This window comes from Canis aureus, chromosome 35, assembly GCF_053574225.1.
Source record: "Canis aureus isolate CA01 chromosome 35, VMU_Caureus_v.1.0, whole genome shotgun sequence".
Classification (NCBI taxonomy): Eukaryota; Metazoa; Chordata; class Mammalia; order Carnivora; family Canidae; genus Canis; species Canis aureus.
Window position 1 is genome coordinate 4,339,419 of NC_135645.1, and position 17,990 is coordinate 4,357,408.

At 41.8% G+C, this 17,990-nt stretch overlaps 1 protein-coding gene across 1 annotated transcript in view; it reads left to right on the forward strand.

Moving 5' to 3' along the window:
• ROPN1 (rhophilin associated tail protein 1) overlaps positions 1 to 17,990 on the forward strand; it is a 35,068-nt gene that overhangs the window by 6,050 nt on the left and 11,028 nt on the right. Inside the window, exon 2 of the mRNA XM_077883710.1 lies at positions 15,912 to 16,039. Coding sequence (XP_077739836.1) covers positions 15,924 to 16,039 — 116 coding nt within the window. The 5' untranslated portion in view covers positions 15,912 to 15,923. The remainder of the gene's footprint in view (positions 1 to 15,911; positions 16,040 to 17,990) is intronic.

The following is a 17,990-nucleotide window of genomic DNA, read 5'->3' on the forward strand; positions in this document are numbered from 1 at the left end:
GTCTGTCTGGGACTGACAGTGCTTTTATGGGAAAGGAGAGCTCTGTAGTGTTAGCTGGCTGATTCATTTACAGCGTGGTTGAAAGTATACGTGGAAGATTTGGGAGGCATCAGAGTAGAGCTCTGGTTGAAACCACAAAAATGAGCCTTACGTTCAGCAGCTCAAGAATCCAACTGCAACAACTTTTAAAACTCTAGAAAATATATTGTTAAAAATATTGCAAATGTTTAAGTGGTGGAGACCATTAAAAGCAATGAGGACTAGATGGATTAAAATTCCAGGAGGGTGTGGAGCCCCTCCAAGGTGAGCTGACCATCACAAGCCATTTATTTTTCCCTGAGGCCATTTGCCAACTCTGGCTGTGGACTGAGGATCGTGCTTGACCCCTGTAGAGTGACTATTCTGGAGGAAAGAGAAACTGGTAGGGTTTTGGTAGTCAAACAGCAGTGGCATGGCAGATTAGAAAATTTTAGTACACCAAACACACTTTAGTCAACATCTTGACATATAATAATGAAGCTTGCAAATCTCAGAAACAAAGAGAAAATCCTGAAATCAGCTCAGGTCTAAAGGCCCATAACCTACAAGGGTAGAAACATTAGACTGGCAGCAGACCTAGCCACAGAGACCTGACAGGTCAGAAAGGATTGGCATGATATATTCAGGGTGCTTAATGAGAAAAATCTGCAGCCAAGAATACTTTATCCAGCAAGGATGCCATTCAAAATAAAAGGAAAGATAAAAAAAACTTTCAGGACAAGGATGCCTGGGTGACCCAGTGGTTGACCATTTGTCTTCAGCCTGGGGCTGAAGATGATCCTAGAGTCCTGGGGTTGAGTTCCATGTCCAGCTCCCTGTGGGGAGCCTGTTTCTCTCTCTGCCTATGTTTCTGCCTCTCTCTGTGTGTGTCTCATGAATAAATAAATAAAATATTTTGAAAAAGGAAAGATTTCAGGACAAACAGAAACTAAAAGAATTTGTGATCACTAAACCAGCCCTGCAAGAAATATTAAAGGGGATCCTTTAAGCAAAGAGAGAGTGGGGATCCCTGGGTGGCTCAGCGGTTTGGCGCCTGCCTTTGGCCCAGGGCGCGATCCTGGAGTCCTGGGATTGAGTCCCACGTCAGGCTCCTGGCATGGAGCCTGCTTCTCCCTCCTCCTCTGCCTCTCTCTCTCTCTCTCTCTCTCTCTCGCTATGTCTATCATAAATAAATAAATAAATATTTTAAAAAAAGAGAGAGAGAGAGAGAGCCCAAAAGTAACATAAACCGAAAAGGAACAAGATGATACACAGAAACAGTGACTTTACAGGTAATACAATGGCACTAAATTTATATCTTTCTATAATTACTCTGAATGTAAATGGACTAAATGCTGCAATCAAAAGATATAAGGTATCAGATTGGATTAACAAAGCTGTCTGGAAGAGATTCATTTTAGACCCAAATACACCTCCAGATTGAAAGTGAGGGGGTGGAAAACCATTTATCATGCTAATGGACATCACAAGAAAGCTTGGGTGCCAATCCTTATACAGACAAATTAGATTTTAAACCAAGGACTCTGGGATGCCTGGGTGGCTCAGCAGTTGAGCGTCTGCCTTTGGCTCAGGGCCTGATCCCAGACTCCTGGGATGGAGTCCGACATTGGGCTTCTTGTATGGGGCCTGCTTCTCCTCCCTCTGCCTGTGTCTCTGCCTCTCTTTCTGTGTCTCTCACGAATAAATAAATAAAATAAAATAAAATAAAATAAAATAAAGTAAAATAAAATAAATTAATTAAATTAAACAAAAGACTGTAATAAGAGTTGAGAAAGGACACAATATCATAATTAAAGAGTCTATCCAACAAGAAGATCTGACAATTATAAATATTTATGCCCCCAACATGGGAGCAGTAAGTCATATAAACCAATTAATAACAAAATTAAAGAAACACATCAATAATAATACAATAGTAGTAGGGGACTTCAATGGCCACTGACTGCAATGGACATATCATCTAAGGAAGATCAACAATGACACAATGACACAACAATGACACACTAGATCATGGACTTCATAGATATATTCAGAGCATTCCATCCTAAAGCAACAGAATACACATTCTTCTTTTTTTTTAGATTTTTTAAAGATTTTTTTAGATTTACTAGAGACTACACATTCTTCTTGAGTGCACATGGAGCATTCTCCAGAATAGAACACATACTGGGTCACAAATCAGGTCTCAACTGGTACCAAAAGATTGGGATCATTCTTTGCATATTTTTCAGACCACAATACTTTGAAACTGTAACTCAATCACAAAAAGAAACTTGGAAAGAACTCAAATACATGGAAGCTAAAGAGCACCCTATTAAAGAATGAATAGGTCAACCAAGAAATTAAAGAAGGATTTTTAAAAATTCATAGAAACAAAGGAAAATGAAAACACAGCTGTTCAAAACCTTTGGGATGCAGCAAAAGCAGTCCTAAGAGTGAAGCATGTAGCAACACAAGCCTTTCTCAAGAAACAAGAAAGGTCTCAAATACACAAGCTAACCTTACACCTAAAGGAGCTGGAGAAAGAACAGCAAATAAAGCCTAAATCCAGCAGGAGAAGAGAAATAATAAAGATTAGATCAGAAATCAATGAAATAGAAACCAAAAGAAGAATAGAACAGATCAACAAAACTAGGAGCTGGGTCTTTGAAAGAATTAAAAAGATTGATAAACCTCTGGCCAGACTTATCAAAACAAAAATAGAAGGACCCAAGTAAATAAAATCATTAATGAAAGAGGAGAGATCACAAACACCGAAGAAATACAAACAATTATAAGAACATACTATGTGCAACTATATGCCAACAAATTAGGCGATCTAGAAGAAATGAATGCATTCCTAGACATGTATGAACTACCAAAACTGAAACAGGAAGAAATAGAAAACCTGAAGAGACCCATAACCAGCAAGGAAATCGAAGTAGTCATCAAAAATCTAACAAGAGTCCAGGGCCAGATGGCTTCCCAGGGGAATTCTATCAAACATTTAATTAAGAATGAATACCTATTCTTCTGAAGCAATTTCAAAAAATAAAAGTGGAAGGAATACTTCCAAACTCTTTCTGTGAGACTAGCTAGCATTACCTTCATCCCAAAACCAGACAAAGACCCCTACCAAAAAGGAGAATTACAGACCAATATCCCTGATGAACATGGATGCAAAAATTCTCACCAAGATACTAGCCTATAGGAACTAACATTACATTAAAGGGATTATTCACCATGACCAAGTGGAATTTACTCCTGAGTTGCAAGTGTGGTTCAACATCCAAAAATCAATCAATGTGATACACTACATTGATAAAAAAAAAAAGACAAGAATCATAAGATCCTCTCAATAGATGCAGAAAAAGCATTTGACAAAGTAAAGCATCCATTCTTGACTAAAACTCTTCATAGTGTAGGGATAGAGGGAACATATCTCTATCTCATAAAAGCCATATACAAAAACCCCACAGCAAATAACATTCTCAAAGGAGAAAAACTGAGAGCTTTTCCCCAAGGTCAGGAACATGGCAGGGGCGTCCACTGTCACCCCTGCTGTTCATCATAGTACTAGAAGTCCTAGCCTCCAATCAGACAACAAAAAGAAATAAAAGACATCCAAATCCACAAAGAAGTTAAATTCTCACTCTTTGCAGATGACATGATACTCCATGTGGAAAACCCAAGAGATTCTGCCCCAAAATTGCTAGGATTCATACAGGAATTCAGCAAAGTGGCAGTATATAAAAGCAATGCATAGAAATCATTTGCATTTCTATACACTAACAATGAGACTGGAGAAAGAGAAATTAAGGAGTCAATCACATTTACAATTGCACCAAAAACATAAGATACTTAGGAATAAATCTAACCAAAGAGACAAAGGATCTGTACTCAGAAAACTGTAGAACACTCATGAAAGAAATTGAGGAAAACAAAGAAATGGAAAAACGTTCCATGCTCATGTATTGGAAGAACAAATATTGTTAAAATGTCTGTGTTACCTAGAGGAATCTGTACATTCAATGCAATCTCTATAAAATACCATTAACTTTTTTCACGTAGCTGGAACAAGTAACCCTAAAATATGTATGGAACCAGGAAAGACCCCAAATAGCCAAGGGAATGTTGAAAAAGAAAACCAAAACTGGTAGCATCATAATCCCAGACCTTAAACTCTATTAAGCTTAGCTGTGATCATCAAGACAGTATGGTATGGGCACAAAAATAGACACATAGATCAGTGGAGCAGAATAGAGAACCCAGAAATGGACCCTCAACTCTGTGGTAATCTAACCTTCAACAAAGCAGGAAAGAATATCCAATGAAAAAAAAAAGACAGTCTCTTCAACAAATGGCATTGGGAAAATTGGACAGCCATATGTGGAAAAATGAAACTGGACCATTTTCTCACACCATACCCAAAAATAGACTCAAAATGGATGAAAGACCTAAGTGTGAGACAGGAATCCATCAAAATCCTAACAGAGACAGAGGCAGAAATTTCTGTGACCTCAGCCAGCAATTTCTTGCTAGACATATCTCCAAAGGCAAGGGAAACAAAAGCAAAAATGAACTATTGGGACTTCGCCAAGATAAAAAGCTTTTGCACAGCAGAGGCATCAATCTACACCAAAAGACGACTTACAGAATGGGAGAAGATATTTGCAAATGACATATCAGATAGAAGGTTAGTATCCAACATCTATAAAGAATTTATCAAACTCAACACCCAAAGAACAAATAATCCAATCAAGAAATGGGCAGAAGACATGAACAGACATTTCTCCAAAGAAGTACAAATGGCCAACAGACACATGAAAAAATGTTCAACATTACTCACCATCAGGGAAATACAAATCAAAACCAAAATGAGATGCCAGGGCAGCCCCGGTGGCTCAGCAGTTTAGTGGCGCCTTCAGCCCAGGGTGTGATCCTGGGGCTGCTGGATTGAGTCCCACATCGGGCTCCCTGCATGGAGCCTGCTTCTCCCTCTGCCTGTGTCTCTGCCTCTCTCTCTGTGTGTCTGTCATGAATAAATAAATAAATAATATTTTTTTAATGAGATACCACCTCATACCTGCCAGAATGGCTAAAATTAACAACTCAGAAAACGATGTTGTCAAGGATGCAGATAAAGGGGAACCCTTGTACACTGTTGATGGGAATGCAAGCTGATACAGCCACTCTGGAAAACAGTATGGAGGTTCCTCAAAAAGTTGAAAATAGAGCTACTCTACAACCCAACAATTGCACTACTGGGTATTTACCCCAAAGATACAACTGTAGTGATCCAAGGGGTACCTGCACCCCATGGTTCATAACAGCAATGTCCACAATAGCCAGTGAATTATGGGAGGAGCCCAGATGTTCATCGACAGATGAATGGATAAAGACAATATGGTATATATATACACACACACATATATATATTGCTATATTGGTAATGTATAATATATACGTTAATATATATTACTACTACTCAGCCATCAAAAAATGAAATCTTGGGGCAGCCCGGGTGGCTCAGTGGTTTAGCGCCACCTTCAGCCCAGGGCCTGATCCTGGAGACCTGGGATCGAGTCCCATGTCAAGCTCCCTGCGTGGCGCCTGGTTCTCCCTCTGCCTGGGTCTCTGCCTGCCTCTCTCTCTCTCTCTATCTTTCGTGAATAAATTAAAAAAATGAAATCTTGCCATTTACAATGACATAGATAGAACTAGAGGGTATTTTGTTAAGTGAAAAAGTCAATCAGAGAAAGACAATTATCATATGATCTCACTCATATGTGGGATTTAAGATATAAAAGAGGATCACAGGGGAAGGGAGGGAAAAATAAAACAAGACAAAATCAGAGAAGGAGACAAACCATAGGAGACTCTTAATCATAGGAAACAAACTGAGGGTTGCTGGAGGGGAGGTGGGGATGGGGCAACTGGGTGATGGACAGTAGTAAGAGGGCACGTGATATAATGAGCACTGGGTGTTATTAGGAGACTGAGGAGTCACTGACCTCTGAAAACAATAATACGCTATATGTTAATTAACCGAATTTAAATTTAAAAATAAATTAAAAATTATAAAAGAAATGGAGTCATGCTGTTGGAGAACGCAAAGATCAAGCAAGGCAGAGGCAGCAGTGGAGTTTGAGAGTAGAGGCGAGGCGTGGTTGGATTGTGCTGCCCTGGATGATATTAAAAAGATTATGATGCTGTAATGCTTCATGAAATAAAAATAGATCAGTAATAGATGAGAATCTTTCTGTTCTTTCAAACTCACTCAGCAGATCTCAATCTTAGAATCCCATGACCATCTTAAAATTTGCTCATGGTTTCGTTTTATAGGTGTCAGAAATCTTAAAGACCTCCGCCCCGCAACACACACACCTTAACAACCCAGCAAGTGGCTTCCATCCTCAAGAGGGAATCCCAGGTCCTATTAATAAACTAGCACGAAACTACACCACCTCCAAATGCCTCCTCAATGAAGGAGTTTCTGCCAGTGATTAGTCAGATGTTCCTACTTCTTTCTTGTGGCTCCTGTTCTCCTTAGAAAGTACCAGGTGTCTTTGGCCTGTGGGATATTCTGTGAACTCTATTTCCTTGCAATCAAAGGAAGTTTATCCGCTTAGCTATTTTGTCTCAAACTTTCTTGCTGGCTTCTTAGACTCTAGGTGAGCAATTTAAACCAAAAGCTACTTTTTCCTTTAGCAACCAGTATATTTGTACAGTTTACTTTCTAATGAACATTCCTTTTCAATTATATAAATCTCAGCTTTTACTAGAAATTGGTCTCAATAACCACCAGAATTTCTTCTGTAACACATAATCTTAAAACCCTGAAAGAAAACTTAAAAGCTTTTCAACAGAAGTACTGGAGTTTCCTCAACCTTTTTCATGTCATGACACACAAAGAAATACATGTAATGCACACGCTAGGGTAAACTATAGGGTATTGGCAGGTGTATACGGAGCTTATACAAAAATTCAATATATTTTGATTACATAATTATAATAAAAAGTAAAATAGAGAAGCACAATAAAGATGTAACTGTTTACTTCGAATGAAACTCCCAAATAAACATTCCAAAGCCTTTCAAAGAGGAGACAAGCTTGCTTTCTTGTCATGAGTTTTCTTTATATCAAGTTTTGTGTTGAAATGAAAACATGAGGTTCCTGACAAAAATCTCTTAATGATGTTCTCTTTAAATTTTTATAGCTACCATCAGTGGAAAAATTTGCCTCACAGATGTGTCTTGGCAAATAGTAGAAAGGTATTTACTGAATTTTCTCCAATTGACAGAAACTCCTTTCCCACTATTAACCCGAATCTGGATCATTTAGTTCCTTCTTTCTTTCATTGAAATTCTCCTGATAACGTGAGTAGATTTCTGATGCACTTCAATTTTTTCACATCATCTATTTCTAAATAATGTGACACTTAACAGATGTTTTGCTGCTAGTCTTTAGGATTAAAGCTAGAGTATAAGCTAACCTCCCCACTGAACTGCACGGAACCTCACATTTCCTTTCAATCCATGAGCATTGTTGGTATACTTATTTTCACACACTCCTTGAAATTTTGATTAAATTCATTCTGGTGCTCAAAAATGTCAAGTAAGCCAATTTTCCGAAGACAATACTCAACAACTCTACATTAAATATCATTGACATTTTTTTTTCCAATTTTTCTTTTAGCTCCTATTCTCCAGAGAGAAAAAGCTTTTCCTTTGGTAGGTTCCTTGGTAGGAAACAGCAGACAGTTTCTTCACATAAAGCTAAAAACAGACGGAAGCAGAACGGCTTGGATTTTATTAGTAACATCCTTTAACATGGAATTCACATTTACAGGGGAACTACAGACAAGAGCCCATTGTGAGCAAAACAATGTCTTACTTGCATCCCAGGCATTGATTGCGTGGAGAGCAGATACAGTGTAAAGCTTTCCCACCTCCCTGTCATCACAGATTTCCCACCAGCGCAGGAACTGCTCCACTTGCGTAATCTAGAACATCTGATTTGTTTTAAGTACTCAGTTACTACTCCATATACATCATCCGGAGTAGTTTGTTTTGGTACGTTTGGGGAAAACATTCCATATTCTCCCAAATATTCCTCTCCAGGGATTTTAACTAGTGCTATTAACTGAACACAGTGACTTAACATCCGCAGATTCACCACTCTGCAAGGAAATGCTTTGATTAATTAGTCTTGGACAGAATGTCATCAGTGCATCATCTAATAGTATTATTCCAGAGTAGCATTTATATATTTCCTTGCCTTCATTCGGTCCCAAACATGCGGTCATTTCCCAGGCAGGTTGGTAAAATGAGTTATTCTATAATTGTGGGAGACATTTTGGCTTGAGTTCTTAATTATGGGACCTTTTAATTGGCTTCTTGAATCCAATCTGGTGTAAACTACTGTTGAAAATACCGTTGTAAACAGTTTCCTGTAACAGTGGGTTTCAAAGTGTGGTTTCAAGGAGTCTTGAGACTTTGGGGAGTAGAGTCCATGAAGTTAAAACTATTTTTATAATAATACTAAGACATGATATGCCTTATTACTCTTTTCCTTAAGAATATACAGTGGAGTTTTCTAGAAGCTACATGATGTGTGATATTATAACAGATTGAATGCAAAGCAGATAAGAGATTCTGACTGTCTTCTTTAAGCCAGGCATTAAGAGATGTGCAAAAAATGTAAAACAATGCCACTCAAAAAAAACAAAAAACAAAAAACAAACAAACAAAAAAAACAATGCCACTCTTTTCACTAAGGGGTTTTTTGATTCTGAAATTATAGTTATTTTTCATTGAAATGTTACTTATGTTGATATGTAAAGGATTTATTTTTATTTGAAAATTAATATTAAAAAATTTTTGCTTTAATTTATAAAATGATAAATATTGATAGATATAACCCATGTTAACAAAAGCTCTTTGGGTCCTCAATAACTTTTAAGGCGCCTGAGACCAGAAACTTTCAGAATTATACCCTGAAGAAATGTAATATAGACATTTTCTTTTTTAAAAAAATATTTTATTTATTTATTCATGAGAGAGAGGGAGAGACACAGGCAGAGGGAGAGGCAGGCTCCATGCAGGGAGCCCGACGTGGGACTTGATCCCAGGACTCCAGGATCACGCCCCGGGCCTAAGGCAGGCACCAAACTGCTGAGCTACCCAGGGATCCCTAATATAGACATTTTCTATTAAGGCCCTGGCATAATTTTCCTGGCACCATTTTCTTTATTTGATAACTTTCCCATGAAAATAAGATATTTAGGCAGACAAAACAAAAATTCTCAAACAAATCTAACTTTGAAATAATCCTGAAAATAATAATATTAATAAAAACTACTACTAGTTAATTTTAAATTATATGTTATGATAGGAAAATAAATAATTCATTGAAAGTATTAAGGAGACTATGGGGGTTTTTTTGACCATAACAAATCTATTTGCAAAGAAAATGTCCATTTTCTTATGAATTATATATATTTTAGATTTTTTATTTATTCATAATTTATTCATGAGAGACACAGAGAGAGAGGCAGAGACACAGGCAGAGGGAGAAGCAGGCTCCCTGTGGGGAGCCTGATGTGGGACTCGATCCAGGACCCTGGGGTCACACCCTTGAGCCGAAGGCAGATGCTCAACCACTCAGCCATCCAGGCGTCCCTTCTTGTGAATATTTTTTTTCTTGTGAATATTTTAAAATAAATCACCTAAGGTGCAGCTGGGTGACTTAGTCTGTTAAGCATCTGCCTTTGGCTCAAGTCATGATCTCAGGGTCCTGGGATTTAGCCCACATGGGGCCTCTCTGCTCAGTGGGGAGCCTGCTTCTCCCTCTCCCTCTGCCTGCTGCTCTGCCTACTTGTGCTGTCAAATAAATAAGATCTTTTAAAAAATAAAATAAGTCACATGAAATTTTTGAAAAATTAAGCATTTGATAAGTGGGAATTTTGGAAATATTTAATAATCAAAGTGCTGTATTTCTTTTTTTAAAGATTTGAGAGAGAGTTCACAAGGAGGGGGAGGGGCAGAGGGAGAGGGAGGGACAGAGGGAGAGGGGGAGAGAGAGAGAGAGAGACAGAAAGAAGTTGAATCCCCACTAAACAGAGAGCTGGACACTGGCTGGATCCCAGAACCCTCTCATTATGACCTGAACTTTACTAAACCAATTAAATTATTTTCCATTATTATTTGTTTTTAGAAACTTTTTTTATTTCTATAAACATGTAATATCATTATAATATTTCATTAAAAATCAGCTTTTGTGGGGCACCTGAATGGCTCAGTTGGTTGAGCGTCTGCCTTTGCCTTGGGTCATGATCCCGGGGTTCTGGGATCGGGCCCCACATCAGGCTTCCTGCTCAGTGGGGAACCTGCTTCTCCCTCTCCCTCTGCTTCTCCCCCTGCTTGTGCGCGCGCTCTCTCTCTGTCAAATAACTAAATAAAATCTTTTAAAAAGAGAATCAGCTTTTGAATATTTTACATCAAAAGCCAAGCCTTGTATAAATCAAATCACAATTTCAAACAATGAGCCAGTGGTGAGGATAATGATGAAGCACATACATATGCCTTCATTGTTGGGAAAAAATGTGAAAAATAAGACCAAATTAAATTAAAGGAAGAACTACGCATATTTGAAACGCATGCACAAATGGTTATCGCTGATAATAAACACATAACAATTCAGCGATACTAAGCAGACTTACAGAGATGGTTCTAATATGGATAAAAGGGAAAACCCTAAACAAGCATCTCCTCTGGCAGGTGCTAATGCATAAAACCTTAAGCACGAAAACACAATAATTACTGAAACCTGGAAGCTTACTGACTGAGCCACACAGTTTCTGAATATAATTTCAACTATTACGAATCAGTGAATGGTTGTAAAATGGTTGTAAATTTTGGATCACTATAAAGTTTACAACCATCCGTGTCTCCTGGAGACACCTGTAACCCATTTTGCCTTGTGGCCACTTATGGAAAGCTCAACTGCAGAGATCTGTAGAAGGCAGTATGGGATGAAACGGTAAAATATGTGTTACAAGTAATAATTGATGATTCCCAAGTGTTCTAGGAAGGCCTATGGCATAGGAGGACTCGAGATGAAACTTAGGGGCTTGTGGAGTTTGAATAGATGCAAAAAAAGAGAGCGCTTTGGGTAAACCAGCCAGAAGTAGCAATGTACTGAGGGAAATAGAAAAGTAAGGGTTCTGTTAACAACGGATGAGCAAGCGCTACTGTCCTCATCTCTTGGAGGGACACCAGAGTAGACTACGTGTTAGAACGTTGTGTTGGTAACTACTAGCAGAAAGCTTAAAATTGTGTGTAAATCATAGAGAACCTTGAAAATCAGGATCTGATGGCCATTCTGTGAGCAGGGCTCTCTGACCTACTCGCAGCAGCACAGAAGACCGATCTGTATGCACCGAACAGAATAGGCCAGGGAATGGCCTGACACAGGGCTCCAGTCAGGAGGCTGCACAGTAGGTGGTGACGCGCTGCACCAGAATAAAAGGAGTAGAGACGAAGGGATGAACTGGAGAAACATTTCAAAGGAAATATCAATGGGATTTAGTGAGATTCGACAGATTGAAGAGAATGGATGGCCCCAGGCTTTGAGGCCAAATGACTGAGAAAACGGTGGCAGGATGTTCAGAAACAAATTTGGGGAGGGGACCTAGTTGGGAGATGGGGAATACATTTTGGTGATGTGTCCTGGAGGGCAACAGGAAGTGAACAACGAAAGCACGGGTGAGAGGTCAGGGATGGAGAAACAAGTGTAATCCATACCGTTTTGTGGTAGATAAGGCCATGAGAGGATGTGAGGTCTCCAAAAAGAGTGACAGGAAGACATGAGCTCAGAATGCTGAAGACAAAGCTTTGGGAAGCTTGCAACCTTGTGCTTAACACGCGGAAAGAGGGAAAAAGTTACCATGACAGAGGAAGAGTGCAGAGGAAAATAAACAAGAGTGGAATCTGCCACCAAAGGAAGAGAAAGCCTCAAGGAGGACGGGAGAGTCCTCTTTAACAGGCCACCTCCCACATCAGACCGTGTGTGTTCAAATCCTGCTTCTGCCACTTCCGGGCTGTGCATCATTTCAAAAGTTTTATGCTCTCTCTTAGTTTCATCATCTGTAAAATGGTGATAACAGCCTACCTCACAGGGATATTTTGAGGATTAAGAGATAAAATGGATGCAGAATACTTCACATAGTATCTGGCTCAGACCAGAAGTTAATAGATGTAATTGATGACTTTTAAGAGAAAAATGGGGTGGTGAGAGCGGAAGGAATTGCAAGAGATTTAAGGAGAACCGGGCATTGAGAAAAGGAGAGCTTACTAGAGGTTGTTTGGCCAAAAATGGAGAGGTAGGGCAGCCCGGGTGGCTCAGCGGTTTAGCGCCGACTTTAGCCCAGGGTGTGATCCTGGAGACCCGGGATCGAGTCCCATGTCGGGCTCCCTGCATGGAGCCTGCTTCTCCCTCTGCCTGTGTCTCTGCCCCTCTCTCTCTGTCTCTGTCTCTCATGAATAAATAAATAAAATCTTTTTAAAAAAGTTACCAAAAACAATCTACTTGTAGTGGTAACTTTTAAATCATGAACTATTTCACACATAGAAAAGAAAGTGCATAATAGGGGCACTTGGGTGGCTCAGTTGGTTGAGCAATCTGACTCTTGATTCAGGCTCGGGTCCTGATCTCAGGGTCTTGGGATTGAGCCCCGTGTCAGGCTCTGCAACTAGCCCTGAGTCAGCTTGAGATTCTCTTTCTCCCTCTCCTTCCTCCCTCCCCACTTACTCTCTAAATAAATAAATAAATAAATACATCTTTTAAAAACAGAAAAGACAGTGCATAATGTATATATAGGCATAAAGCTAATGAAGCAAACATCTACAAAGCTACCATCCAACTTAAAATATAGAGCATCACTAATAGTATTACTACCCCTATTGCATCTTCCTGATGACAGTCCTCTCCCTCCCCGACGGAGGGGACACAAATTTGGAATTTGTGTTTATTGTTCCTTGGTCTTTGTTATAATGTCATGACATATATGTGTAACCCTAAACAGTACATTTCCGTTCCATCCGCATTGCTAGATTCACACATGGTGGTGTCTGAGGCATACTCACAACTGTGCTGTCTTCTCAATGCACTGAAGCTTTTATAGGATATGCTGACCCTCCTTATTCCTAATAATGCATTTTGCCTTGAGGTCTCTTACGTGGTATTACCATGTCTACATCAACTTTCTTTTGATCTCATTCACCTATTTATCCATATATCCTTCCACCTTCAATCTTCCTGTGTCCTTATGTCTTTTCAGATGTGCCCATAGTTGGATTTTTAAAAAATCTAGTCTATAATTTCTGTATTTTAATGGCCACCCTTAAGACCATTTCTTTTTATTGTCATTACTGACATACATGGATTCCTTTCTATCATGTTGCTCATCTATTTTTCCTATGCTTTCCCCACTCCTTTATTGCTGCCTTGTGGGTTGATCAAGTTGTGTTGTTGTTTTTAACTCCTTTTCTCCTTTCTACTGGTTATATTATTTTTACAGTAATTACTCTTGAAGTTTTACTATGCATACTTGACTTTTCACAAAGTCTAAAATTTATATATTTGTACTCTTCTTCCTTCAAATAAAAGAACATTCAATAAACGATAATGGGGATCCCTGGGTGGCGCAGTGGTTTAGCTCCTGCCTTTGGCCCAGGGCGCGATCCTGGAGACCCGGGATCGAGTCCCACGTCGGGCTCCCGGTGCATGGAGCCTGCTTCTCCCTCTGCCTGTGTCTCTGCCTCTCTCTCTCTCTCTCTGTGACTATCATAAATAAATAAAAATTAAAAAAAAATTTTTTTTTAAAAATAAAAATAAACGATAATGGATCACCATCAACTTGAGGCCACTTTAGTTTCTTGCCTTGGGATTTCCCAACAAGGTCAGTGGTATAAATCTAAAACTTAGACCTAGTTTGTGGCAACAGACTCATGGGAGACTATGTAGCCCCAACAAGAAGCAACAATGAAGACATATTTCTGTGTTGTTTGCTCCTGCCTTATGTAGTTTTGAAATATAGGTGAAGTTAGTGGGGTGAGGTACAGAGTCAAGGACCAAGAAAGAATTCTTGAGATGTCTTTGGAGCAAAATGGTAGTTTTATTAAAGCACGGGGACAGGACCCTTGGGCAGGAAGAGCTGCTGCCCAGGGGTTGTGAGGGGTGGCTGATTATACACTTGGGAGTTGGGGGAGGTAAGGAAAAGGGAGGTTTTTAAAAGGATTTTTGTATGCTCAAGAGGACCTACAGGATATTGGAGGCCTTGCCATTGTCAAGTTAAGGTTGTTTTTCCCTCTAGTAAAGCATTAACATTAAGATAGCTGGGAGTTTCCTTCTGCAAGTTAGGTTATTGATAAGAATGCTTTTTTTTTTTTTCTTGTAAATCACTAAGACATTTTATAAACTGAGGGAGATTCATGCCTATAGACTATAATCTCTAAAAGTTAACTATTTGTTTTTCCTTTCCCTTAGCTTTAGGGCAGGAAGGAGTGCCCAGGAAGGTCACACATATCCCACAGGGTGTGGATGTGGAGGGCGGAGGGAGGGGCTGTCGTTTGTGTGCTTTGTCCTCAAGTAGCCTTCTGTTTCCTCATCACTGACCCCAGGTAGATATTTTTACTGTTTACATTGAGGGTGTGTGAGCTTTGGAGGGTCTCAGATTTGGGGAGTGGGAATAAGAGAGTCATTAGTTTAGTTGTCCACCTTTAGTGGGCCTAAGGCCTCGTCTTAGGTTCAAATTCCTACCATCTACATTTGTCCCTTTCTTTCTTCATTTGCTTATCAGTCTGGTTTCTGCTTTACTCACTTTATTTGGCTCTTAAGGATTTCCCTCACTTTCTTCCAAGTTCAGCAAGGCAATCTGATCTGAAAGGTGTGTTTGCTAGGATTTGTCTAATGTGTTTTGAAGATGAGGCCTTTTTGGATTATCCTGTCTCTTTTCCTCTGCTAGCAGCAGACTGCTAAAAAAGATTAAAATCTTTTAACCTGCTGCTTGTGTACCATCTATGGATTTTTACGTTTTGTTTCAATTTGTCCCAGAATTTTTTGAATGAAATGTACAAGTTTTCTCTTTTACAATTAGAACAGATAAATACATGTCGATGTAAGGAGACATATTCACCAAATGGCCATTTAATGATTATTTTTATTTGGAAATAATCTACTCAAATAATATAGAGGTTTCACAGAGTAAATTTTGCTACAACTTATTCTGCTCTAATAGTTTTGTGTGTGTGACAAGGAAGATGTTCAGGATATGCTGCTGTGCATGATTTTATTTTATTTGTATTTTTAAAAAAGATTTTATTTATTCATTCACGAGAGACAGAGACACAGGCAGAGGGAGAAGCAGGCTCCACGCAGGGAGCCTGATGTGGGACTCGATCCGGGGTCTCCAGGATCACCCCCTGGCCAGAAGGCAGACACTAAACCACTGAGCCACCCAGAGATCCCCTTTTAATCGTATTTATACAAACATATTTACACTGAAAAAATTCTGGAAGGAGACATCCAATATTTTGGGGTGACATCATTAGGGGATATTTTTGCTTCTTGCTGCTCTCTGCTTGTTAAATGAAGTACTGTGTGGTTTTTCTGTAAAGGGCATAGTTATTTACAAGAACAAAAAGCGAGGATCAGTAACCCATTTTCTGACTTTGGATCTGCGTAGCAGCAGAATGCCTACACCTTGGGGGTAGTGAAGGCCCCAGCAGATCTCAGGTCAAACCGAGGCTGAGTGGCCTCTCTCCAGGATTCCTGTCATTTTATGATTCATAGAGTCCCGATTTGTTTATTTCTCTTTCCCCTGCCAACAGGTCGACCCATCAATGCCTCAGACAGACAAGCAAATATGCATCCCCCCAGAGCTGCCGGAGCTGCTGAAGCAATTCACCAAGGCCGCCATTCGCACCCAGCCGCAGGACCTCATCCAGTGGGCTGCGGAGTACGTACCCTTCCCACCTGTGCCCCAGCACCCCCCATCCCCGCAGGTGGAGGTGGAGGTGGAGGTGGGGCGGGGAGGGGGGATCCCCACCGCTGAGGAGGTAGTCCTGGCTGCAGCCTAGGCAGTCGGGGCCGATTAGCACAATCTTTGTGATGTTCGGCTCTCGGACTGCTTTGGTGCTTTATTTTTTTTCCAATTTGGCATATCTTATATTTTTTTATGTATATGTTTCTATTGGAGTTCCATTTGCCAACACCCAGTGCTCACCCCGCCCGGTGCCACCCTCAGTGCCCGTCACCCAGTCACCCCCCCCATCCCCTGCTTTGCTGCTTTCAAATCCACGCAGAAATGCCTCCCACGGGCCGAGGGCGAGCCGCCCTCCCCCACCCTCCTCCGCCCGCCCCTAAGCGACCCAGCTGCGCAGTGGGCGGAGGGTCCCGCGGCGGCCAGCGTGACTTAGAGCCCCACGGCCCGGCCGCTCGTGCACCTGCGGCTGCCCCCGACGCCCTGGGGGCCCGGGGGAAGGGAGCGCGGGAGCCGCACAGCTGCCCCGCCTGCCCTCGCGGCCCTAAACCCGGGCGGGCCGGGGCTCAGCACCAGGGAGCAGCACGCAGCTCTGCGCTTGCGCCGTTTTGAGCCCCCACCCCCACCCCCACCCCACGGGCCCCGCACTGCGAGTCGGGCTCATTCAGGCCCCAACCAGAGACCTCCCGTGGCTTGTCTTTGCGGGAAACTGTTATTTTCTTTAGTGTTTCCTGGAACGAGTTGGCTCCGACGTGCAGATGTCCACGCAGTGCACAAGGCTGCAAAACTGAGCGTGGGGGGCCGGAGGAACGTGGGTCTCTAACTCGGAGGGGGCGGGGCTTTCAGGAGCGGGAGGGACGTGGGTCTCTAACTCGGAGGGGGCGGGGCTTTCAGGAGCGGCGGGGGGACGTGGGTCTTTAACTCGGAGGGGGCGGGGCTTTCAGGAGCGGGAGGGACGTGGGTCTCTAACTCGGAGGGGGCGGGGCTTTCAGGAGCGGCGGGGGGACGTGGGTCTTTAACTCGGAGGGGGCGGGGCTTTCAGGAGCGGGAGGGACGTGGGTCTCTAACTCGGAGGGGGCGGGGCTTTCAGGAGCGGCGGGGGGACGTGGGTCTTTAACTCGGAGGGGGCGGGGCTTTCAGGAGCGGGAGGGACGTGGGTCTCTAACTCGGAGGGGGCGGGGCTTTCAGGAGCTGCCCTGGAGCCAGCCGCCCACACAAGGTGTCTGAGCTGGGAATGTGATGGGGACCCGGGGGCCTGGGGCTTGAGGCTGGAGCTGGGAGCTAACCACACACACACACACACACACACACACACACACACACACGGATCATTTTCAGCGCGTGTGGCCGCTTCAGGGTGACCTCCTTAGCAGCGGTTCCGTGGGCAAGGGGGAGTCAGGTGGTTGAGCCTGCTGGTGGGCTGGGGGAGGGGAGGATGAATGTCCTGAGGTATCTGAGCAGGTGGCTAGAAGGTGTGGACACCTTGAGAAGGCACGCAGTGTGACCCAAGGGGAGCCCGGCAGGCTCTGGGCCACTCCATCCTGCTCCCGCCGTGGGTCCAGATGAAGTTTTTACAGACGGAAGGAAAAATAAGCCAGTGGCGCTCGTAAAAAGGGACATAATGGGATTGCTTTTCTAGTAATGAACACTGTTTAGTTTTCCATTCTAAATTTCATATATTATCTCTTAAGCCTGCACTGTCTAATCAGAAGACTAATTTCTTTTTGGCCTACCCAGACAGACTTTGTTTTAAGCTATACCATAGTTTAACCCCCCCACACACATTTTATTATGCTGCTGCTTTATAACAAGAAAAATGACATTTCTTGCCATTGTCCCTGACATTTATGGGAGAAAACATTCCACCGCTGTAGCCTGCTTGCTCCCGCTTTGTATCATGTGCTATAAATTTTTTAGATATCCGTGA